Genomic DNA, 26,594 nt, shown 5'->3' on the forward strand with positions numbered 1-26,594 from the left:
ATCTACTATTTGATAAATCCAAATACTCCAGCTTCTGGGATAAGAAGTCACTACTTAGCAAAAACTGCTGGGGAAACTGGAAAAATGTATGGCAGAAACTGGGCATGGACCAACATCTTACACCCTATACCAAGATAAAGTTAAAATGGATACACAATTTAGATATAAAGACTGATACTATAAGCAAATTAATAGAGCAAGGAATAGTTTACCTTTCAGATCTATGGAGAAGGGAAAAAATTCATGACCAAACAAGAGATAGAGAACATTATGAAATGCAAAATGGACACTCTTGATTACATTAAATTGAAAAGTTTTTGCACAAATAAAGCCAATGCATCCAAGATTATGAGGGAAGCAGAAAACTGAGAAAGAATTTTATAACCAGTGTCTCTGATAAAGGCCTCACTTCTAAAATATATAGAGAACTGAGTCAAATTTATAAGAATGCAAGTCGTTCTCCAATTGATAAATGGTCAAAGGATATGAACAGGCAGTTCTCAGAAGAAGAAACTAAAGCTATCTATAGTCATATGTAAAAATGTTCTAAATCACTATTGATTAGAGAAATGCAAATTAAAACAACTCTGAGGTACCAGTCATACCTATCAGATTGGCTAACATAACAGAACAGGACAATGATAAATGTTGGAGAAGATGTGGAAAAATTGGAACACTAATACATTGTTGGTAAAGTTGTGAAATGATCCAACTGTTTTGGAGAGCAATTTGGAACTACGCCCAAAAGACTATAAAATTGTCCATACCATTTGACCCAGCAATACCACTTCTAGGTCTATATCCCAAAGAGATCATACAAATGGGAAAAGGACCCACATGCACAAAAATATTTATAGCAGCCCTTTTGTGGTGGCAAAGAATTGGAAATTGAGGGGATGCCCATCAATTGGGGAATGACTGAACAAGTTGTGGTATACGAATGTAATGGAATATTATTGTACTATAAGAAATGATGAGCAGGCAGACTTAAAAAAAAACTTGGAAAGACTTATACGAACTGATGCAGAATGAAATGAGCAGAACCAAGAGGACATTGTACACAGTAACAGCCACATTATGGGGTGACTGACTTTGATAGACTTGCAATGCAAGAATCTAAGACAACTCCAAAAGATTCATGATGGAAATTGCCACCCACACCCAGAGAAAGAAATATGGAGTCTGAATGCAGAAGAAGCATACTATTTGCTCTCCTTTTCCTTTGTTGTTTTGTTTTATTGCGTTCCTCCCATTAGTTCTAACTGTTCTTTACATCATGACTAATGGGAAAACATGCTTAACATAAATGTATTTGTAGAGCCTACATTGGATTGTACGCTGTCTGGGGAGGAGCCGGGGGAGAAGTGGGAGAGGCAGAAAATTTAAAACTAAAATCTTCTGGAAGTAAATGTTGAAATGTAAAAATAAATAAAAAAAAGAAAAACAGTTGAAGAAAGAAAATAAAGAGGCGGAGAGAATGAGGAAGGATGAGAAGAATCATATCAGAAGCCAATGAACAGAGAAAGTGGCAAATTTTTTAAAAAGCAATGTCTAAAGAAAATAAGTCAACATTCCATTTTTATTGATAGAATTTATAACAGAAAACAGTGAAACAACCATTGTGTGCCCAGATTTAAGTTAATAAGTATCCCAAGGATGGTTAATGTTCACAGAGTCCCTCCCCATACCTACTACTTCCCCAGCTAACATGAGGATGAAAGGACTATAAATTAGGAGTGGAGGATGGCCCAGTGCCAGCAATCCAAACAAATGGTCTTATATTTCAGAGTTTGTGGTTGTTTTCCTTCAGTATCAACAATATGAAGACTGCATCTCCTAATCCCAGCCCATTAATAATTTAATAATAAATTCGATTGACACAAGCATTTTTAAACAAAAAAAGCCCCTTTGTTAATTTGGGGATGTTCTGATACAATGAAACCCCAATGAACCAACAGTAGAGTGACTTGTACATAGTAGGCACTTAATTAGATATCTGCTAGAATTTATTGAACTATACCACTCAGAAAATGAGCTTTTTGGCAAACTTTTTAAGCATCACAGTCATTTAAAATCAAACTTTGTACGTGAAAAATTTTTTTCTGAAATATATTGATTCACTTTTAGACACAGAAAGTACAGAATAATAACATAGCTGGTTTTTATTTGTTGATTGAGGATTCTTGTTCAGGTGCAGTTTGGTTTAGGTGGCTTCTTTAGTCCTAATTGGTATTCTAATATGAGGTGATCAGAGTCTGAATCAGGGGACTAGAAGAGTGAGTGGAAATAAAAGGACAGATGTAAGGAGGCAGAACTAACAAAACTTGGCAACTGACTGGATATGGGGTTGAGGAAAAAGAAAGAGTCAGAAATAACTCTCAGGTCATTAAACCCAATGATAGTGTTCTTAACAAAAAATAGAAATGTTTGGAGGATTAAAAAGTATATGGGAAAGATAATGATTTCCATTTTAGACATGTTAAAATTGAGATGCTGATGGAACATCCAGGTAGATGTCCAGCTTAGTTAATATTTAATAAATAATTTCTGATCAATTGTTTAACTGAAACCACAATACAAAGAACAATGAGAGAGGTTTAGAAGGTAACTGTAAACTTTGGCATATAATTTCGGTTTTCCACATAAATAGTATAGAAATCCATCTAATGTCCAGAGAGTATTAAAGAGTTTAAAGATGTATTAATACCTCAATTAATGAAAAAGATCTATTTCAACATTACACTTTGTCAGGAGCATCTTAACCATAGGTAGAAACTATATAGCAGGGATTTGGTCCAGTACCTTGGACAAGAAAGGTTATATGTGAAAAAAAATCATCAAATTCTAAGTAAAATAAGATCAAATGAAAATAAAATATTAGTTTGGGAGTCAAGGCAGAAGAATAGGAAATGATTGACCTTATAACAGAAAAAGATCAGCACATACATTGGCATTTCCAGAGCTAATTTCATACCTTATACATATAGGAAATTCCTTTGCAAAGACGGATAACTATGGGTATGTACTGTCAGACTTGGTGGATGAGCTGGTTAGTCTGGGTGCACTGCTTTTTGATGGTAAGGAAGATTTGTTTGGTCCACAGAGCTGTAGTTGAGGGTACAAGCGGTTCTGAAAAACATTTCCTAACTATTCCTAGACTATCCCAGAAGCCTAAGTTACAATTTTAATCTCCTTTCCCTCAAAAGAAAACACACAGTAAGAATCATTAACCATCTTTTTTGCCCTATTCTCTTCCAGGCCACCTTAAACGATCTAATTCAGGTTCATGTTTCAGGTCAGACTAGTAGGCCAATGATACCTTTAAAAAAAAAAGTCTTCCCATTTGCTTGCTGATTCAAATTCCTTGAATAATGGGGAAAGCCTTTCATTTTACAATTAGGTAAAAATTATGACATTTAAATGCATAATTTGAGTAGCAATGGTATGACTGAGGTTCAATGAAAGTAGTCAGTCAAACTAGATTAAGTGATACCAGATATCTTCCTGTTTTGATAAGGTAGAGGAGAAGGAAGACAGCAAGAGGATACTGACTGAAAAAGGACTGGAGTGGGGTGGGGAGTCATCATTAGTCAGGAATAGAGGAAGAGCCTAAAGAGAGGAGGCTGAAGAGGAAGAAGATTCTTTGTTTTTGTTTGGTTTTTTTGGCTGTTTACTTTCAACTAGGAGGGGGACAACTAGAAGTTGTTTGGTTACATTCTTGTCATGCAGCTGCAAATACAGGCAAGTCAGTTCTGTGTGATATATAAAGTGTTTTTTTTCCTTAATGCAACCAACTTTGGGCAAAGGAGCTTCCTTTATTTAGTGGCCCCTAGTACCACCTACTAGCACACAGATATATTTACCTGCTGCCCAAGTGGGAGGTGAAGCAGCTGCTGTCATCTCCAGTGGAGAAAGTTAGGGGATAGGTAGAAAGGATATGAATATGAAACATATTGGGTGTAGTATTCATACACACAAATGAATATTTTAACGGTTAATTTCATATCTTATAAACAGAAAAAAACCCTTCTTTGATAAGGTAGTGAACTCTGCATTTGAACATGATATATACCATCAGATTTGTTTGATGGGTCATTTAGTTTTGGTGAAATGCTTTTTCTTTCTTCTTTTTTATTCTTTATTGGAAGGGATAGCTTACTGAGGAGGCGAAGGATACATTTATAAGTAAAAGTGATGTAAAAAAAGTCAATATATTTTTAAATTAAAAAAAAACACGGGAAAAACTCAATATTTTAAAATCCAGTCTCCTGAAGTTAAAATGATAGTATTAAAGTCTAAGAACAATGACAAAACATTCTTCTTATCTTTCTATTATCATTTAATCCAATTATAATATTTTAAGAGGATGAGGGTTCTTTCTCAATATAAATTCTTTCTCAACTGTGTAAAACAGACCTGTGCTACTATATTACCAATTACAAAGGGTGGATGAATAAGTGCAAAAGCTTATTTTGAACCTGAGAGTCTCAATTATATTAGGCAAGATATAAGACTGCTAGGACCAACGGACAGAATGCCATTTACTAAACTTGGAAAGGAATTGGGATTATGCATTTCCCTATCAGATTAGTATGTGTTTCCAATGTGATTCCAGATGACTTAAGATGAAACATCTTATCCACTTCCAGAAAGAGAGGTGATAGACTCAGAATGAAGACAGCCACAGTAACTTTCAGAGGAATCAGACCCTTGTGAAAGTATTCCTATATGTAACATCCATCTCCCATCTTGGTGCCTGTTCTTGTAATTTCTGTTCACTTCTCCCTTGCAGAAATCCTAGATTCCTTTAAGACTCAATCCATGTGCCACCTCCACAAAGGACTATCCTGACCTCCCCAAGAAATTACTTTGAATTTCTCTGGTATCTTTTTTCAATCAAAATATGAACTTGAGGATCTTGTGTCTTAAGTCTACCTATTAACACACATGTTGTCTCCTCTGCTAGAATGTAGGCACCTCGAGGGCAGGTGACTATTTTTGCCTCCCTAGAGTTTAGCACAGTGCCTACAACATTAGTAAGTGATTAATAGTGATTAATAAATGCTTGTCGATTGATATCCCACCACAAAAACCCCATCATGTTTTAGAATATGCCCCATGCTCTGCCCCCAGAATGTCATATAATTTTACAAAGAGTTTTCCTCTTAATGGACTACTCATCATATTTTACATTTACGCTTTTTGTTTTACATCACATTTATTCTCAAATATATACTTCCTCCAGTGGAAAAGGCGCTGGATCTACCTTACAGTCAGAGACCTTGAGTTCATATCTCAACTGTGACACCAAATAGCTCTGTTACCTTAAGGAAGTTACTTAACCTTCAGTTTCCTAATATGTAAAATAAGGGGGTTGGACTGGGTAATTTCTGAGTCCCTTCTAGGCAGAAGGAAAGAGCCTCGTACTCCTTCAACTATACTGTTCTTTTCCCCCTATTCTTTGTTAGGGGATCAAGGACAGCCCCTGCTACCTCATTTACACTATCAGTTGGTTTAGCAAACTCTCTTCTTGTTTATAGCATAAAGCCAACTGTCAGCAAAGCTCTGGTCAAATGAGCCCAAGTCCAAAAACAAAGTTTTACTGTAATAGGATCCTTCTCAGTGAAGAAGGTCATTGGTCTTCAAAGTAAATTGGATTCCAACCTTGATCATTTAAGGAATTTTCACGAATAAGGCTTGATAAGAGATGTCATCTCCATAATAATGAATCCAGGTTTTGAGTGGATTACAAATTGATGCAACACTATGATTAATCCATACTATCTTGGTGTTATCTGAGATTTTAGCAACCACATGAAAGTAACTACATGGTTACTTTTACTTCTAATCCTAAAACTATATCTTTCCATGACAAGATCTAAACATTCAAGAATTTTGAGCAGGCAATGTCATTGTAATTGCATTGGCATTACAGTCAAATAATTCACTATTTAAAAGCAGAGTAAACTGCAACAAGTGAACCATTCTTTCAATCCTACTCCCTAACCACAGTATTAGGGCATCTACTTTACATTTCAAATCAATAGGTTCCATAGAAATTTTACATGAATGGCTTTCAGGATTTTTTTTTAAATAGAAAATGTAAGTCACTAAATGGTACAATGTATTTCCACCTGTACAGGACCCTCAATACTCAAATGAATCTGTGACCTAGTTAATTTGGGAGTTCTCTTCAATGATAAAGTTTTCCACTCATCCCTGACTGCCTATCCTGTGCATCTCATCCATGAGTTTCCAGAACTTCACCACAAGGGATCTAACCACTTACTGTGCTACAGGCCTCCCTTGATTCCTCCTGACCCCAACAGGGTACCAACAGAGTTCTCTGGCCATCCACCTGTCATCGTCGCTTTTTATCTTACAGTTCCTTGACAACATTCTTTTATCCTGCTCTTCAGGATTACTTGTTGGTTTTAATATGCTATAGCCACTCATGCCCATTACACAGCTTTCTCTTGCCCTATATGCTCATTTTTAGTTCCTTAGGAACATAGGTGTTCCAGATCTCACTGACATACAATGACATATACCTCTAAAATCTTTGTATTAAAAAATATGGGCTTTTGCTGTTAGGGGAAGCTTGGGGGGGGGGTCAGTAAAAGTGCTTTATAATTTCCCAAAAGCAATCCTGGCCATTCTCCTCCTCATTTCCCAATCTGGGCCAGGCTCAATAGCTACCTCTAGTATGTCCAAGACATTTATAGCTATATATCTGTAAATACAGACATACAGATATATAGTTGTTGGAAAATACTCTGTAGAATATTTAGAAGCTTGTTAAAATCTAAGCAATACACATTCATCATCCATTTAGGACTTGCCCTATGGACGTCCGGCCAAACTCCTCTGAAAGAACTTTCCCAGAAGGCTCTGCACTGTTCTGGGGCTTGATGAAATCAGCAAAATGTCACCTGAAAACAGAAGCATCTGGGGTATCTCACCAAATGCAGGGAGTTAGTCCTCTCCTCACACCAACCTTTACACTAATTCTCCATCACATTGGTGGACACTTGATGAGTGTATTGTTGTTGTTTAATCGTTCAGTCTTGTCTGACTCTTTGTGACCCCATATGGAGTTTTCTTGGCAAAGATACTGGAGTGCTTTGCCATTCCCTTCTCCAGCTCATTTTACAGATGAACAAATTGAGGCAAACAGGGTTAAGTCACTTACCCAGGGTCACACAATGAGTGTCTGAGGTCAGATTTGAACTGACTCCAGGGCCATTCCTGCATCTATTGTGCCACCCATTTGCCCCTTTGGTGAGTGTATATCTCCCTCTTTTATGCCTTGCCTGATGTTTATTAACAAGGGGAATCCTAAATAGGGTTATTTCTTTTGTTACATCTTCTAAGGAATGCTGAATGATCTTAATATATGGATGGAAGACACCTTATTGTAAAAGAGCTTGTAAGGTGGTATTTTGTTCTTCCAAGTCAAATGATTTTTCACACTCAACAATCATCACAATGGTATCTTATATTGTCTAAAGGGCAGAGGGATAAAAGAGAACTAACTCTCTGTCCTTTCCCATTAAGTTGCTTGCTATATTGTTTTCTTTATGTAACTCTCACCCAAAGAAGGTCCTTACTTACTTTCTACTTACTACTTTCTGGAGCACAGGAAGAAACTTTGTGGTTCACTGGAAAGTGGGCCTCTTTGCAACATTTTGCATGGGTACACTAGGACTTAGATTTATACCTCTAGTCTTTAATATTCACCTCAAAATTATGATTGAGCAAGGTACTCTGTGAGTGAAGGTGGTAAAGGGGGAACCTATGTAAGTCTAACAGGAGGGAATCTAAAGAGGAGAGGGGAAAGAAAAGAGCATTTATATGGTACCTACTATGTGCCAAGCACTGTGTAAGCATTTTTCACAAACCATCTCATTTGTTCCTCATAACAATCTTGTGAAGTAAGTACTGTTAACTCCAATTTGCAGTTGAGGAAACTGAGGGAAATAGAGGTGAAGTGATTTGACCAGAGTCACACAGCTAGTAGGTGTCTGAGGTCATATTTGAACACAGGTCTCCCTGACTCTAGGCCCAATGTTCAATCTACTGACTCCCACCAGTTAGTATTTTACCACATACAAAAGGACCAACTGGACTCAGCATTCTAGGAATACTGCCTCTCATTATTTTCTTTTCAATAGTCAGATAAAAAAAACTCAAAAAAACAAAACTTAAGATGTCACTGGAACATCAACTGCTAGAAGAAGAAGTTGGAAACATCACAATACACACATTATCCCTATCCTTCAAGTGGTGAAATGTTCTAACTATTACAAACTTACCATTGCAATCATTAGAAGATTCTCAATTCAGATTTTAAAAAATGTAAATAGCATTATTTTGATATCAATATTAAATGGCTTATATTTATATAAGCTTTAATATTTGCAAAGCATTTTACATACATTACCCCATCTGATAAGACAACATTGAAACTTTCCTGTTAATAGGACTTTTTTTTAAAACCACAAAAGAAATTATAGTATGGTTTTTCAAAATGTATATCACACATATTTATGAAAATGAGAAATAAACAGAAGTAAAACAGAAATGGAAGGGGAACAATCTTAAACTGTAGATATGTGAATGAGGTCATTTATCTGTATTTTTTAGCTGCAATCACAAAATGATTAAAATTTTCTTACCAGTTGCCGTTGGTATTTACAAACTGTTGTACTGCATATCCAAATTGCTCGGTTGAAGGACCATCAAATATTTTTGCTTCCAGGAGACCAATGTTATATGCAGCACAATAAGGAAGGACTATTAAAAGGAAGAAAAATAGATTGCTATAATTTTCAAATATGGATAGAATTTTGTGGCAGATTTTCTTCAACTTGTGCAACTATAAAAGATTCCTCACCAGTTTTCACTACCTTAAGTGAATAACCTCAAAAAGCAATCCTTCTTTATCCTCCAATGGGTCAGCAATTGCATACTCAGGTTTTTGTTTATTTGTTTGGGGGAGGCAGGGCATGCCAAGCTGATGATTCATCAATGTAGGGAACTATCTGGCTGGGAACCTCTGTCAACCATGCAGATCAGCAATTCATCTGTAACTTATGCTTTCACATAGTTGCCTGGGGACGTTGAGAAGCAGTAACATAACTTGACCAGGATCACATAGTTTCTGCGTCAAAAACAAGATCTGAACCCAAGCCTTAAGGACTATCAGTCTGTCTAGCTATTTACCCACTCCACTAAGTTGCCTCTCATTCTTTTTTTGCTTTTTAGTATTAAGCCTGTGATTTATTTGCTACCAGACAGTCTCAGAGAGCTGCCCTGCTGTAACCAAGAGAAGAAGAATTCAAAGAGACTTTGATATAATGATGTAACAAACCTTAGGGGCAACCTTTTACAAGACAGTCATGAAAAGTTAAGAATGTTCACCAATGCAATAACTAATCCAGACTCTAAAAGACTGCTGATAAAGCATTTCTCTCATCCCCTGACATAGAGGTGATGGACTGTAAGTGCAAAATGAAATATGCATTTCCAGACACAACCAATACAACTTAAATTTGTTTTGCTTAACTATACTTATTTGTTGAAATCAATGGCTTTTATTTGTGGGAAGGAGAATTGGGGTGGGGGAGTAAGGAGGTAGTGATAATTATGCAAATAAGAGGAATAGAAAAAAAGTCAATGAAGCATTTATAAAGTACACAGAAGGCAGATGGGAGTTGAGTAGGGGATTTAGACAAACAGGGAAATTTTTATAATATCATGTTAAATATATACACATATAGAAATATTTTATTTGTGTGTATATATTTGTGCTTTATATATACAATATATGTATGTATGTACATATATTTATTTTATGGTATATTTATATGTAAAGGGAAGCTAGGTGGAACAGTGAATAAGTGTGCCATGCCTGAAGTTAGGAAGACCATTTTCACGAGTTCAAATCTGGCCTCAAACACTTACTAGCTCTTTGACCATGGGCAAATCACTTAATGCTGTTTGCCTTAGTTCCTCATGTGTAAAATAAGCTGGAAGAGAAAATGGCAAACCACTCCAATATCTTTGCCAAGAAAACTCCAGATGGGATCATGAAGAGTCAGACATGTTTGAAATGACTGAACAACAACAAAAATGCATATGTGTACATAGTACCTACTATGTGCCAGGCACTGTGCTAAACACTTTACCAATACTATTTCATTTGATCCTCAAAACAACCCAGGGAGGTAAGTACTATTATTATCCCCATTTTACAGATGAGGAAACTGAGGCAAACACAGGTTAAATGACTTGTCCAGGGTCACATAGATAATAAGGATCTGGGGCTGGATTTGAACTTGTGTGTGCTATCCACTGTGCCATCCAACTGCTTCTAAAATACCAAAAAAAAAAATACCACCACAACAAAGGTATTGTTCATAACCTTGAAGAAAACACTTTCAGTAAGTAGTAAAGTTGAAAGTCAGATTAGAAGGGATTGAAAAGACTGTGAGGGGAGGAAGTATAGATAGCTTTTTCTAAAGTTGTAATAGGCTAAGTTTAATAAGAAATAATATAATAGACTCTACTGGCTGCCTTGTGAATTCTTAACACCAGTTTATTTGTGATTAAGTGTAAGTGAATAGCTGTAAAGAGCTTTGCAAAGATCAACAAACCACATAGTGTGTGTGTGTGCGCGTGCGCATGTGTATCTGTGTCTGTGTGCACTGTTTCTTAAATATAACAAGGTCAAAGTACTCCTATGGATTGCAATATAACTTGCTGCATCCAATAATTAAAAATAAAATTAGTTATTTTCTTACAGCTAATGACTTCTAGAGTATAGACTTTGTACTCCAGTACAATATATAATTCTCTTGATTAGAACATTAGCCTAGTTCCATCTTGAATTTCAAAGAGAGTTGTTTCCTAGATAGCAAAACACAAATTGTTACTAATATTTCTTCCTCATTTTTCACTTGGTGCTTGAGGTATTTAAATTACTTCCAGTCCTGAGTTTCTTAGCTTCTCTTCGAGGTGTCTGAGAGGTCAGCTTTTGATGGCTTTAGGAAATTTAGTGGTTTCAAGTTTCTATTTATAGAATTAATTCTATACTACACTGAAACCAAATTTTGAGATAGCTCTAAAGGGAAAATACCTTGGCACTAGGGTTGGGAAAAAGGAAGGATTTTGCTGGTTTCATTTAATTGTCCAAACTGAATGAAATACAGAAGAAAGGGAATATGAGGGTGGGAGTGGGAGGAACCATACAACCCCTACCTGTAAATGCATAACATAAGAACATGAATTTTTCCATACTGGGTCATTCCAGTAGTTTAGTCCATTTGACTCCAAAGAAACTAAGGATATTGAATTAATGTGTCCTTTAAAGGTTAAAACCAGATACTTTAATGTTACTTCTAATAATAAGGTTTATATAAGGGTAGACTTGTATGAACTGATTCGAAGTGAAGTGAGAAGAACCAGGAGAACAATTTAAATAATAATAATATTGTAAAGATAATGAAGTTCAAAAGACCTGATAACTCTGATCAACACAATAATCTACCCCAACTCCAAAAAGCTCATGATGAAACATGTCATCTACCTCCAGATAGAACTCAGAGTACAAATTAAAGGGTATTTTCTTTTCTTTTCTTTCTTTTTTCTTTTTTTTTGGGGGGGGGAGAACATGACTAATGCAAGAATTTGTTTTGCATGACTTCATCTTTATAATTTTTTTTTGTAATTTTGTAATTTGTTTTTCTGGCCTCAATGGGTAGCGTAGGAAGAGGAGGGAAGGAAAGAATTCAGAACTGAAAATAAAATTTAATTTAAATAATAATATTAGGCAGACTGATAAACCTTTTTTGTACTTACAGAACTTTAAGAGAAAAGAAGCTACTTGATATTATTATTGGCATAAATGTTAAGACATCTAATATTCGACCTTGGATGGAAATCAATGTGTTGAATGCACAGAAGTCCTAGAATGTTGGAGCAATAAGATACCTTGGGGATCATTTGGTCCAGTCTCCTCATGTTAGTAGATGAAAAATGAAGGCATTAAGAAGTTTAGAGATTAGCTTGTAAATTTATTCAGCCTTCTAGGCGAAGGCCACAAGAGCACAATCCTCAGTTAGGCAGATGGTTTTAAAGTCCTCATCAGGCTTTAAGTTCTTATTGACAATATTTTATGAATACATCAGGCCCCCTAAAAGTGTGTTCACACATGCCTTTTTCTCTCCTTTTTCACTAGCTCCCAAATTCCCACAATTGACCTGAATTTTTTTAAGTACTCATCCATTTTTATTTGCTATGTTTATTACCAGATCTTTATTTTCCCCTTAAAAATCAGATGAAAGAAACAATCTTCTGTAATTAGACATGGAAGTTCCTATAGGTGTCAAGCACACAACCTACAACACTCCCAAGTGACCCTGAACTAGATTAAAATGCAATTGGGAAATATTTAACAAAGTAAATAAAGGTACAATAAAATGTAGACAGTTTTAACATGTGGTTTTTTAAATCAAGATGTGGCCTGCAGGGATCTTTATGTATGGTTCAATGGCTACCATTTCAAATTGAGTTCAAGGTTTGTTGAGGTCACCTCAGAAGACAGTGCTGCTGGTGCTGAGGCAAACAAGGCTGGAACCGCAGCTAGAGCTAATGTAAAGGAAGTTGGGTTGGCTTCACGTAGCCCCCAAGAACCTGTCTGGTGCAGGCTCTGTGAGCTCTGGGCTGCCCTTACCACCAGATGCCTTTCTCTCACAGCAGGTCTCAGTAGAAAAAAACACAGAGTGATCACACACTTGCCAATGGCTGATTGGCTGAAATATCTTCTTTCCAGTTCTTAAGTCTGGACTGAAAAGTAAAACTCAAATGCCATTTTTTCCAACAAGCCTTTCCCAGAACCTTCCTTAATTGGTAAATGATTTTTTTTCCTTCTCAGCCAGCCCAAAGCACTCGGTTAACACATTTCTTATATATTTATGTTGCCGGGCAATTTCAAAATCCTTTTTTTTTTTTAATTTCCGGGTATGAGGAAGCGACTGCGCTAAGAAAATGCATTGATAAATAGATACAGTCTCTGCCTTCTTAGAGGATACAATTTATTCAGGGCATAACATAAAGTAGAATGTGAAAGCAAGGTAAATGCTCAGGGAAGGGAGACTTCCTTCCTAAAACAGGTGACAATTTTATCTAGGCCTGGAAAAACAGGTAGGAATTTCATAGGTGTAGCTACCATTTAAAGATAGAATAGTATGAACAAGCCATAGAGGTGGGAAAGTACAGTTTGTGTTCTAAGAATGGCACTGGACACATTTGAAGAATGATGAATAGTCCAGTTCAACTGGAGCATAAGGTACTTAAGGAATAGTGGGTCAGAAGGCCAAAAAGTCAATGATAAGCTGAGGAATCTTAGAACTACTCAGCTCTATCATGTCCACTACAAAAGCTCAAAATGCCCACTATAATTGTTTCTTAAATCCATTTATTATGACAAGTGTTTCCCCAAAATTCTATGATTTTGTTTTCCTTAATGATTCTCAATAGTGAGCTGCCATTTGGCAGCTTGTTACAGTCTCCAAATGGCTAAAGGAGACAGTGAAATATGGCAGAAGGAATTTTGGACGAGGACTCAAAGCTCAACTATTACTGGAAGAAATACAAAACACACCATCTCATGGATTCACTTTCTATTTTTCCACTTTTCTTTCTTTCCTAAATTCCTTTTACATGAAAAAAAGAAATCCAGATCTTTCAAAATAGCACGTTTGTGTAGTTACCTAGAAATCTGTGTGTACTACTCCACTGATTAATCTTTTTAACAATATATTTCTCACAGTAAATTCATAAATGCTGAAAGAACAAATGGAAATAAACTGACAATATTTTTCCCACAAGATCTCAGGATTTTCAGAACACTCTTCTACTAAGTTTTAATAGAAGTTTTTCCCAAACACTTTAGGCCCTGCTGATCTCCCTCTTCTCTGATGTCCAATAATTCTTATTGTTTACAACACCCATTTTGTCACTATACTATTGACACATACTATTTCATATGTTTATCTTATTTCTCCAATTATTTATATTCATCTTATGCCCCCAACCAAGCCTAGAACAGCTCTAGTTTAAAATATGAGCTCAATAAATGCCTTTTAAAATTAATGAGTGAATGAATAAGATGGATGGATGGATGGATGGTTACTCTATGTAGAGACAGAAGTTTCCCAGAAACCTAGGACAATATTTTGAAATTATTCAGGAACTAGTTTTAAAAAAGCTGGACCTATTCTATCATTAAGGGGATCCTCTCAATATTCACAGCCTCTTTCAGTAAATCAATCAGTCAATAAATATTTATTGAGCATTTTCTGTGTCAGGAACTTTGCTAAGCATTGGGGACACAAAGAAAGGGAAAAGCAGTCCTTGTGCTTACGGAACTCATGTTCTAATATGGAAAATACCACAAAAACAATTGTGTAAACACAAGGTATATACAGAGCAGATAGAAGAACATCTCAGAGGGAAGGGCCAATGGGAGGTCTCCTTCAATAGGTGGTAAAAGAGTCAGGGAGATCAACCACAAGCTACTTCAAATGTTCAGATGTGAGGTTAGGAGAGCCCAAATCAGGATAGTGTCTATCTGAACTGAAGAGAAGAGGCTATATATGAGAGATGTTATAAAGGTAGAAACACGAAGACTTGGCAACAGAATGGACATGTGTAAGGAATGCGAAAGAGGAATCAAAGATAGCACTGAGGTTGGGGGCCTAGGCAATTGAGAGGATGGTGGTGCCCTCAATAGAAAGTAGCATTTACATTCCTGAGCTCTTTTCTAGGCAATGCTCACTGCAATCTGGTGTCTCTGTATTAGTCAAATAAGACACTAAGTTGTTGGTCAAAATTATTGTTGAGGTCATGCTTACCCTGAAACATACCTCCTTCACACAGGCCAACTTCTCCCATTGGTGAGTTACTTCTAAAGCCTCCACTTTTAGGAAGAGCCCAAGCTAACAATGGTTCATTCCCCTCCCATCTGTGCTTCTTACTCTCTTCAGACTTGGCCGCAATTTCCCTTCCTCTATTTTCTCTTTACTTTCCCCTCTTAGTTCTCTTTTTATATGTTATCTTTTCCCATTAGAATGTAAGCTGCTGGAGGGCAGGAACTATCTTTCTTTTTTTCTTGTATTTTCATCCCCAGTCCATAGCATAGTGCCTGGCATATAGTTTATTAATGCTCAAACATTTAATAAATGCCCATAGCCTTGCCTTGCCTTATTCATAGCAATATTCTTTGTAGTAGAAAAGAACTAGAAATAGAGATTACCATCAATTGGTAAATGGCTAAATGAGTCATATCACAGGAATATACTTGTCTGTCAGAAACTATGAATATGATGGATACAGAGAAGCACATAAAGACTTACATGAACTGATACAAAACAAAGCAAGCAGAATCAAGAAAACAATATACATAAATGTAAATGGAAACAATATTGTTATTGTTGTTCAGTCATTTCAAGTCACATCCAACTATTTGTGACTCCATTTGGGTTTGTTTGTTTTGTTTGTTGTTTTTTGCAAAGATACTGGAATGGTTTGTCATTTCCTTCTCTGGCTTATTTTACAAATGAAGAAACTGAGACAGAGTTGTGACTTGCCCAGGGTCACAAAGCTAGTAAGTGTCTGAGGCCAGATTCGAACTCAGAAAGATGAGTCTTCTTGACTTCAGGCATGGTACTCTATCCATTGTGTCACCTAGCTTCCCCATGAAAACAATAATAGTAATCAAAATTGAATACTGCAAAATTATAATGACCAAATTTTGTTCCCCAAAAAGAGATATGAGAAGGTACTTCCCCCTGTTCCTGAGCAGACATGGGGAACTATGGTTATGAAACACTACTTATTGTCAGTTAGACTTCATGATGCTTTTATTAGTTTGATGAATAGTTTCCCACACTATTGTATTTTCTGTTCGAAGAGATGGCTCTGAGAGTGGGAGACAAGCATTACAGAGAAAGGGTGCACTATTTTTCAAACCAACATTGCCTTTTTAATAACTGAAAGGAAGCTAGTAGATGACAGAAACCTACCTTATCACCCTGAGCTGGCCAATTTTAGTGACCAAACAAAGAAGTGGGTATCCTTCTCTAATAAATTATCCATTAAGGATGACTAAGAAGGAATAATTCTTGGTTCCTTATTCAAGACTTTAAAGCAGCCTTGAGAACTTTCAGTTCTCTTCGGTGGTACTCAGAGCCTTTAACAGATGACTATTATTTACATAGGCCAACCTAGAACATCATGGGGGCTAATCTTCTTCCTCTTCCTATCACCAGGAGTTATTGATATCCAGTTTACTTAAAATAAATTCTTGTTCCTGATTTTATCTTATACCTTAGCAGCATTAATAAATATCTTAATTAATATTAATAAGTAAAATTTTCTTTTGATGTTTCTGACCAGAAAGGCCTTAGTAGAACTTTATATTTTTAGTGCTTTACATTTTACTGACTCTTGTCAAAGGGCTTGCATCTTTGAAGGTTATAACTGACTTTTTACCAGTGAAGTTTTATGTCTGAAATATTGTTAGTCCATCTGTATGGAAACAGTATATACTGCTTGGGGCTAGTCACATGGCAAGGGCAAGGGATAACCAGAAGATAAGTGGTGTGTTCCATGAGTATCCTGACAAGGAAGGTTGATACCTTGGGTATCCTAAGGCAAACTTAAGAGAAAACAAGAATGATAGAGGATGGGCAGGCATGGAAGAGTTGTATCTGCATCCATAGCTGGAGGAAATACCCATATCATGGAGAGGACAGATCCATGGAGTATTGGAGATGTAATACATCTAGCTACTATCCAATGAAGCATACTCTGTTTTCAAACATTTCTACTGAACTCACAGAATGCAAGTGAAATCATAGGAGGTCTTGTGATAGGTGCAAATTCAATTATATATGATGTGAAATGGTTAGCCTCACTTTTTTCTCCCCACTATTGATCTAAATAACTTGCTTACAAAAGAGTGGGTACATTGGATACTTCTTGTCTTTGCCTAGGAACAATTTCATGAATCTGCTGGGTCTTATAGGTCAGTTATAATTGTATTCAGTAAATGCTTACCAATATTTAAAAGGCTTATTTTAAATTATTTCTTCCAATAAGTCATTTTATTCAGCTTTCTTTAGGGGTATTTTGCTACTGACCTCTTCACAGACCCATAAGGATGTAATTAAATGCAAATCAAATTCCTATTCAGTTGTCTAATCCCTAGCTACCAAAGAAAGCAATGACAGAGCAATCAGCTAAAAAAAAGCAACCATATTTAAGATCAGCAAAATCATCCTTTCCCAGGCACGTTAAATACAGAATGACAAAGTCATCAGTAGGTGGGACCCCCCAAGAAGATTCATAAACAGGAAGCAGAATCACTCAGCTGCTGACTCTGATAGTAAGTAAAGGAGAACCTCAAACCATAAAAGTTTCTTCAAATAGACTTCTGTTTTTGTATATACTCTAGAACATGTGTAACAATCTGGAAAGAAGCACAGGTCATATCAAGATATTTTGCAAACACTCATAACCACAGGAAATATTATTTTCAACATCATTGTCTTCAAGTCAAAGACCAATGACAGCTAAAAAGGGTTAGAAAAATAGCATGTTACAGTTATAAATTACATGTACTTCAAGCAATTACTAGACTATTTAAGTTCCATGATATATACTTTTTGACATCATTCTTTAAAAAAAAGTCCAAAATGAGAAACACAAGAATGTTATACCTGTTATGCATTAAGATTTTATCTCAAAAAGATAACTTAAAATGGAAATGGGGAAGGGAAGGACCTAGTTGTGAAAAGAAAATTGTGGCTTCTCTATTGATGATAGCAAAAAAAAAAAAAGGATCTGACCTATTTGTCCAAAACTTGGAGGGTGGGTGAATAAATTATGATATTAAAATGATAAATATATACAAGGTAATATGAAAAGATTTGTATGAAGTGATGCAGAACTAAATCAGTACCAGAAGTGTATATATGGACTAGGAGTGAAAAGAGGGGGAAAAAGTCATGGGTGTTGTAGTCCAATCTGAAAGTGAACCCAGAATCAAAAGTGTTTTCTTTGCATGTTTGCTGTCTGTTAATCTGTTTGGTTTTACCTTATTGGAGACCAAGAATTTTATGTATGACATCACCCTCCATTTATGATATACTTTTATCTATCTATATATGAGATTGTTTTTGTTGACAATAAACATTTATAATGTCTTTTTTCCTTCCAAAATGATTCTTATACCTTTTTTTCTGATGTAAAGCAGCAAAACATTCCTTTTCACCTAATCAACCAATCAACAAGTATTTATTAAGTATGTGTACCACCCATCAACAACCTGTAAGACAAGGTAGTTAATCAAACTTCTAGAGAGCATCACTTTTCTCAACGAGTTACAATTCTGATCAGTTAAATAGCATTACATATCACCATGTGATGTCTACCTATATATACATGTATATATACATGCTTTGTATCAGTAGGTACTTAACAGCAGAAAAGGATTGGACCTGAAATTTCACTGGTATAGAGAAATCCCGGAAGAGAAAAGTCCCGCTACCAATGCAGAGCAGCACCTTTTCTGCTACTAACAGTCTTAGACTTACAAAAGATAACTTTTTTTTTTTAGTGAGAGGGATCATGGACAACTTTGGCAGTCTGATAAAGCTTACAGACTACTCAGATTAATATTTTAAGCTGACAAAATAAAACACAGGATTATAAAAGAAACTAATTACATTAAAATACAGCTATCAAATTTTCTGAAGTTCCCACACCCCTAGTTAAGAACCCTTATCCTGGAGAGTCTTAGATCAGTAAGAGGTTAAGTAACTTGTCAAGGGTCACCTAGCCAATGGTGGAACCAGAATGCAGGTATTCCTGGATCTAACACCAACTCCAATCTAATCTAATAAACATTTATCAAGCACCTCCTATGTGCCAGGCACTGTGCTAAGTTCTGAAAATACAATTAATAACTCCTCCAGTTTCTCTCGGGTACTTAATAAAAGGCAGAATACTGAACACTTTATCTGTCATACAATAAGTCAAAATCTATTCAACAGAGCAGAATTTCCTTAATCATCATTTATCCTATATGGACTCTGTCTTACGTACCATCGAGAATCTATGAAGAGTTACAAAGAAGAGTATACGTTGTCACTCACTGCCTTCAGAAAGTTCATACACAAAATAATGGATGAGACAGGACAGATACTGATGACAGTGCATAAGGGAATCATGCCTAGGAAGCTACCTTTCTGCAAACGCTTGCCAACTGAAATCCAAGCAGAAATGTAGTGTATAACCAACCACAGCTGTAGATTTGGGCTGAAGTGGTGGCTGGAGGAAAGCAGGTGAATGAACTGACTTTTAGAATCCCTAATTTCCTTCAAAGCTTAGATTAAATGTTATCTTCAAATGCTATCAAAAGTTAGATGAGGTTGACCTTACCAGCTGCTAGTGCCCTGCTTGCTCATCATCTTCTATTTATCCATTTGATCTGTATATTTTTATATCACATATATGACACATGATATAACATATGTACAATATAATTATATATTTGTGTGTATACACATGCATACATACACAGAAATATTTTGGCTAGAGGAATGAAGGAAGGACTCTTGAAGAAGGTGTCTCCTAAGTTGGACCTTAAAGGAAAGGAATATCTCAATCAACAAATCAACAATTAAGCACCTATCAAGTGCTAGGTATTGCTATAGGTGCTAGGGATACAAAACATAAGTGAAAGTCCCTGCCCTCAGGAACTTAGATTCTAGTGGAAGAGACCTATACATACACACACATGCGGATGCGTTATACACATGTGTATACACACATGTATGTATATACCTATACTTGCACAATCCACATGTGCACACATACACAAAGATATATTTGTTGGCATTGTGTTACAAAGACCAAAGATGGAGTGTCATGTGTGCAGAAAACTAAACCACAGAAGGTATTAAGAGAAGTAATCAATAATAAAATTCAAAAAGTAGATTGAAATTAGGTTTTAATGGACTTACATACTAAATGGGTGTTTTTCTTTGACTCTAAACAACATAGGAAGATTCTGAAGCATACTGAGTAGTGGAGTGACTTGGTCAGGCCCATGTGCTTTGAGAAAAGAACTTTGGCAAATACATGGAGGATGATTTGGAACAGGGAGATATGTGAGACAGGAATACCAATTTGAAGCTAATATGCCCATACTCTTTGACCCAGAGATTCTACTTGACACATACCTCAAGGGTGTCAATCACCAAAAAAAAAAATCTATATCTGTATCTATCTATATATAAAGAAACAGGAAAAGAGAAAAAAAAGGATCCTTACATACACACCAAAATATTTATAGCAGCATTTCTATGGTAGCAAAGAACTAGAAACAAAGTGCATGCCCATATAATAGAGAAGAGCTAAATAAATTGTGATACATGAGTATATGGTGATATTAGTGTGACTATTACAATGAACATGATGGCTACAGAGAAGCATGGAAAGACTTAAATGAAAACTGATACAAAGTAACCTAAGCAGAGCTGAGAAAATAATATACACATTCACTATAACAATGAAAAGGGAAAGAACAACAATCCCAAAACAACTGGAAATATTTGTCACAAAATTACAAAGAATAAGCTTGGCCCCAAAAAAATTGGTATGAGAAGATACATTCCCCTGCTTATTTGCCAAAATGAGAGGTCTACAGGGGTGAAATATTGCATGTAATGACAGATTTTTATCAATATATTTAATGGTTTTGCTATTTAACATTCTTGCTTTTTTTTAAAAAAAAATCATTGTTATAAGGTACAGTTGTAGTATAGGGGAAAGGGGGGAAATTTAGGTGATATGAAAACAAAAGATACCAACAAAATATTTTTCAAAAAACCCAGGCAAAAGAAGATGACAGAAGATGGACTAGAGTGGTATCCCATTGAATAGAGAGAAGAGGATAGAGTAAGAGATAGTGTAGAGATGATATTGACAAGATTCAGAAACTCATTGGATAGGTATGGTGAGGGAGAGTGAAGTCAATAATGTCCTTGTTACACACCTGGATAATGGGGAGGGGGAAAATAGTAGTACCTTCCAGAGACTAAAATGTCCACATCCTCTGACCCAGAGATTCCACAGCTTGGTATATGCCCCAAGGAAATCAAGGGCAAAAAAAAAAAGGCTCCTATACACCAAATATTTATAGTAATTCACTTTTTATGGTAGAAAAAAGTATACATCCATCAATTGGGGATTGGCTAAGGCAATTATAGTACATGAAAGTATGAGAATATTATTCTGTGTAAGAAGTGACCGATATGACGAAGGAAAAGACACATAAAGTGATGCAAAGTTGAGCCAGAAAAGCAGTATACACAATGACTATAGCAATGTAAATTGAATGAACAACAGCACAACAATTGTTACTCAATGTTGCAAAATTATAATAGCCAGGCTTGACCACAAAGAAGAGGTATGAGAAGATATCTCCTTCCCACTCTTTTTCAGTAGTGAGAAATCTTCAGAAGTGGGATACTTCCTATATCTTCAAAAATTTTAGATATATTGATTAGATTTGCTGAATTTATTTTCTTCTTTTTTATTATAAGGGATGATTCTCCCAGGGTGGGGGTGGGGGGCATCGGGAGAAAAATACAGTAGGAAATGTAAGTGAACTTAAAAATCTATTCTTTAAAAAAGAAACTGAGAGAATGAATGTAGTATAGAATAAGACTGATAGACTAGGTTGAAGACAAACTATGAGTAGCCTAGCGCATCAGGCAAAAGTATTCATATTTTAACATACAGGCAATAGGGAATCACTCGGATTCTTTTGGTGACTGTGAAGGATGACTAGGAGAGAAGAGACTAGTGTCAGGGTGACTAATTGCAAAAGATAGTGAGCAGGGGTAGAAAAGAGATATTAGAGAAGTAGAATCAGTAGGGACATAATGAGCAAGAGAAAAGGAAGGGTCAAAAACTAATGAAGTTTCAAATCTGGGTGCCTAGAAAGATAGAAATCATCATCCTTCAATAGATGGAAATCAAGAGGTAAAGTGTTGTTTGTTGCTGGAAGGGTTGCAAGGGTGAGGAATGATGAAGTCACTTTGGGGCATGTTGTGTTTGAGTTGCCAAGAGAGCCAGGCAGAGATATCCAACAGTCATTGGGAATTTATAACCCGAGCTGAGAGATATCAGAACTGCCAATCAAGTTTTGGACATCCTCTACATACAAGTGATAAGGGGAGTCATTGGAATGGAGAAGGTCAGCAAGCTTAAGTCATTAGAAGTATTTTAAAATCAGGTGGAGAAAATTTGAAAAAATAAGCAGAAATACACACTGGCAATGGAATTAAGTTGAACATATTTGGGGATAATGAAAAGCAAGGTAAAGTCAATTCTGTCAGGGATGAGGGTGGTTTTAAATGTAGCAACTGGACAGAACCATCCCAACTCTCAAAAATTCAATTTTTTTCTTCCTTAGGCAGCAGATCAGAAATCTGCTACTTTAGATATTTGCATTATTACTTGGATGATTATAAAAGCACTTAATAGGGTCTCTACCATTATAAGGAGCTAGGGCCAGCTTCAGATGAACCTGAAAAATAGTTATATGAACAAACCACTGTTATATTAAACCCAGATTAACCTGAGCAATAATGTCCCATCTTCACAGACTGAAAAAGTGAATATGGGTAGTCCAGATCTATGATTTCATGGGTTTCGGTAATTCTTTATGAGGAAAATCTAAGCACCCATGTAGATCTCTACTAAACTACAACTTCAGGGTCTTAGAATATACCTCTTGCCATTAATCTCTTCCTTCTCCTATTCATCCTTCACACAGGTACCAAAATAATCCAATCCAAAATCTTCAATGATTCCCTATATTAAAATCTATTTTGCCTGATGCTTTAGGCTACCCATAGTTTGTTTTCAACCCAGTTTATCAGTCTTGTTCTACACTACTTTTGTTCTTTTCTAAAGAATAGAAACTGTTTTGTTTTTGCATACTCAGCACCTAGCACACTGCCAGGCACAGAGCAGTTGTTTAATGAATGGCTGTTGACTGATTAGAGAGTTGCCAGAGGTTTGCCCATTGTCACCCAACTAGTATGTGTCTGACTCAGGTCTTCCTAATTCAGAGACCCTGGCATTCTATCTGCTAACCATGCTATCTCTGCCCCCACCCCCAAATAACACCATAGTAATAAAACAAAAAGAACTTGCATATTCAAGAATTGTAGACTGTCATCTTTCAATTTGGGTTACTAAGATTTTATTTAGAAAGAACCTTTAACTTCATAAATTTGGCTAGCCACTCTTTTGATTCATAGATTATAAACAAAGTTTGCTATTTTTACTCTTTTCTGGAAAAAAACCTTTGGCTGTGTAACTTCCTCTTCTGCCTCCCTCCTCTTCTCTTTTTCATCCACCCTCAAACAAAATTCCATAGATAAATATCTTAAAATGCCTATATATTGCAGCAAGCTATTTCCACTGGGGGTTTTGCCCAGAAAAAGATCCTCAAAATCCTGACTGGGGACTGAGGACTTGAATAATCCAAAGCTAAAGGCTGCAGAGCTGAAATCCCACCAAGTGTATACACACTAGGCTTAGAGAATGTGTTTTAAGTTAGGATTCAAAGATAAATGGAAAATGTATTGAGATAGTGTAGCTTGAACTGTTCTGAAATGAGTCCAGCTTGTGTTCTGTCTGCATTTCTATAAAGTAACCATGGAAATGAGATCAAGCCTGAACAAAGAAAAACAAAGGCTACCTTTAAATGAATAACTGCAAATGACAACTGAGGGAATGTGGGGCTTCTGCCAGCCAGAATGGCTTTGTTTGAGCAAAATGAAATGAAATTGTTCTTCTAAAATTGATAATTAAGCCTCTCTTTCCATTGAGATAAATAGATAATGCATCAAACTTATGTATTTTCTATAAAAAAAGTATCTGGTCATTTCAGACTTCTAGAAGTAAAAATTGTACTTTTTCTTACAAAGGTGACTAAGTGGTACAGGAGGAATAGTGCTAGACTCAGAGTCAGGATGACCTGAATTGAAATCCAGCCTCTGATCCTATTAGCTATGTGAACCTAGGCAAGTCATTCAACTTCTCTGCACCTCAGTTTCCTCATCTGTAAAATGTGGATAATAAGAGCACAGGGTTGTTGTGAGGATCAAGTAAAATAAAACATGTAAGGCATTTTGCAAACCTTAAAGTGCTACATAAATGCTAGCTATTATTATTATTGCTGCTGTCTTATGTCATCTTTTAGCTCAGGAAATAACATGGAGAAACACCATAGTAAATACTTCTTAAAACACGGTTTCTATTTATAATACTAGTACTGTTTACATCACAGGAATGTTGTGAATAAAACTCTGTGTAAACTGTAAAGCCCTCTATAAACATTAAATATGCTACTACTGCTAACAAAATAATATAACAAATGAAAAATAACTGGAGTGCAGGGAAGTATGGGGAGGGAATTTGTTGCTGTTGTTCAGTTGTTTTTCAGTTGTGTCCACCTCTTCATGACCTCATTTGGGGTTTTCTTGGCAGAAATACTGGAGTGGTTCACCATTTCCTTCTCCAGTTCATTTTACAGATGAGGAAACTGAAACAAAGATAAGTGACTTGTCCAGTGTCACACAGCTATCGAATATCTAAGGTCAGATTTTAACTCAGGAAGAAGAATCTTCCTGATTCCAGGCCTGGCACTCTATCCACTGTACCAGAGATCATCTAATCCAAGCCACACCTGAGCAGCAATTTTCTTTCAACATGTCTGACAAGTAACCTATGTTTGAAGATTTCCATTGATTTCCTTTGACTCCCAAGAGAGCCCATTTCACTTTGGGACACCTGTAATTGAAGGGAAAGTTTTTCCTTATATCAATTCAAATCTCTGTCACTTTCATCCAGCGCTCCTAGTTCTTTCTTGTTGGGGCCAAACAGAACAAAGTTAAATCTTTCTTCTACCTGTTAACTCTTCAAATATTAGAAGACAGCTATCTTGGATAATCCCCTAATTCTTCTTTCTTCTGATCTTCCTTTGTATGTCAGGGTCCCCAGGCTCCCAATCAAATCTCATCATACTTTTCTGAACTAACTCCAGCTTGTGCAGTCAACGGGATCCTAAAATAGGATGCCCAGAATGAAACACAGTGCTCCAGATGTAGTCTTTACAGAAAAATGACAGTGAAACTATGACATCCTTTATTCTGAACACTGGTTTCATCACTGTAATGAGACGTTACATACCTTTCATGTGAGAGCTAACTTAGTGGGACTCAAGAGATTCATTATCAGAGGTAGGGTGATGTAGTAAAAGCACACTGGATATAGAATCAGGGGACCTGGGTTCAAATCCTCCCTCTGGAATTTAGTAGGGGTGTGACCTTGGGCAATTCACTTAACCACTCACGGAAACAGTTTAGTCATCTGTAAAACACGGGTCTAAGATGAAATGGTCTTTGAGATCCCTTCCACCTCTTGACCTATTATCCAGTAAACTCTTAAAAATCATCTACTATGTGACCTGGATCAGCAGATGGTACACCCACCCTGACAAAATCATAGGCCCTTAAAGTAAGGCAAAGAGATGCCATTGAAGGTTTTTTGAGAACAGACAGCAATGATCTGATTAAACCTGTGAATATTTTGGCCATGGTGTGAAGGATAGATTGGAGAAGGGAGAAAACAGAGAAGGCACGACCATTTAGGAGGCTACTACAACCATATATGTGGAAAACAAAGAAAGCATAAGTTAAGCTATTTCAAATAATAACAGAAAGAAGACAGAGGCAAAAAGATGTTACTGGGATAGAATCAGACAAATTTATCAAGTAAATGAAGGTAGCAGGAGAAGGAAAAGAAAGAATGCAAGACAACTTGGGTTTCAAGGCTGAGTGCCAGGGAAGATGGCAAAAATAGGGAAGTCAAAAGAAAGGAACTTTTTTTTCTTGCAGGGGAAGATAATGACAGTTTAGTTTATGCACCTTGAGTTTGAGGTGTGTGGGACACAGCCAGGTGGAGACGACCAATAAGAATTTGGAAATGCAGAAGTGGCAATCAGGAAAGAGCAAAGGACTGAAGATCGAAATTTGGGAATCATCTTTAGAGAGGTCATGATCAAAGTCACGGTGGGGGATGAACTCAACAAAGGTGAGCATGTAGAATGAGAAAAAGATAAAGATTAGAGATGGAGAAAATGTCCCACTCTTGGGAGGGCAGGATGAGGAAAAGGAACCAGTGGAGGAGATGGAGAAGTGATGAGGAAGGTAGAAGAACAAGAAGGAGACTGTGGGCAAAAGTGTCAAAGGCTACGGAAAGTTTAAGGATGAGGACAGTGATGAGGAATTGGCATTTGGGAGGACACTGATAACCTTGCAGAGAACAGTTTGAGTGCATCCTCCCTGGTAAATCATTTGGTCACCTGAAGGGATGGGGATTTTTGATTTCATTGCTTACAGGAAAACCTCCTCTTCCAATAAAGGGGAGCATCTTCTCTGAAA

At 36.4% G+C, this 26,594-nt stretch overlaps 1 protein-coding gene across 2 annotated transcripts in view; it reads right to left on the reverse strand.

The window, feature by feature from the left end:
- The window catches only part of ITGA2 (integrin subunit alpha 2), a 147,001-nt gene that overhangs the window by 115,384 nt on the left and 5,023 nt on the right, over positions 1-26,594 (reverse strand). For both annotated transcript variants that reach the window (XM_020996873.2, XM_020996863.2), the window contains exon 2: positions 8,679-8,796. In XM_020996873.2, the coding sequence (XP_020852532.1) occupies positions 8,679-8,796 (118 nt within the window). The remainder of the gene's footprint in view (positions 1-8,678; positions 8,797-26,594) is intronic.

Source organism: Phascolarctos cinereus, unplaced genomic scaffold (assembly GCF_003287225.1).
Source record: "Phascolarctos cinereus isolate Bilbo 61053 unplaced genomic scaffold, phaCin_HiC Scaffold_4;HRSCAF=312, whole genome shotgun sequence".
NCBI classification, from domain to species: Eukaryota; Metazoa; Chordata; class Mammalia; order Diprotodontia; family Phascolarctidae; genus Phascolarctos; species Phascolarctos cinereus.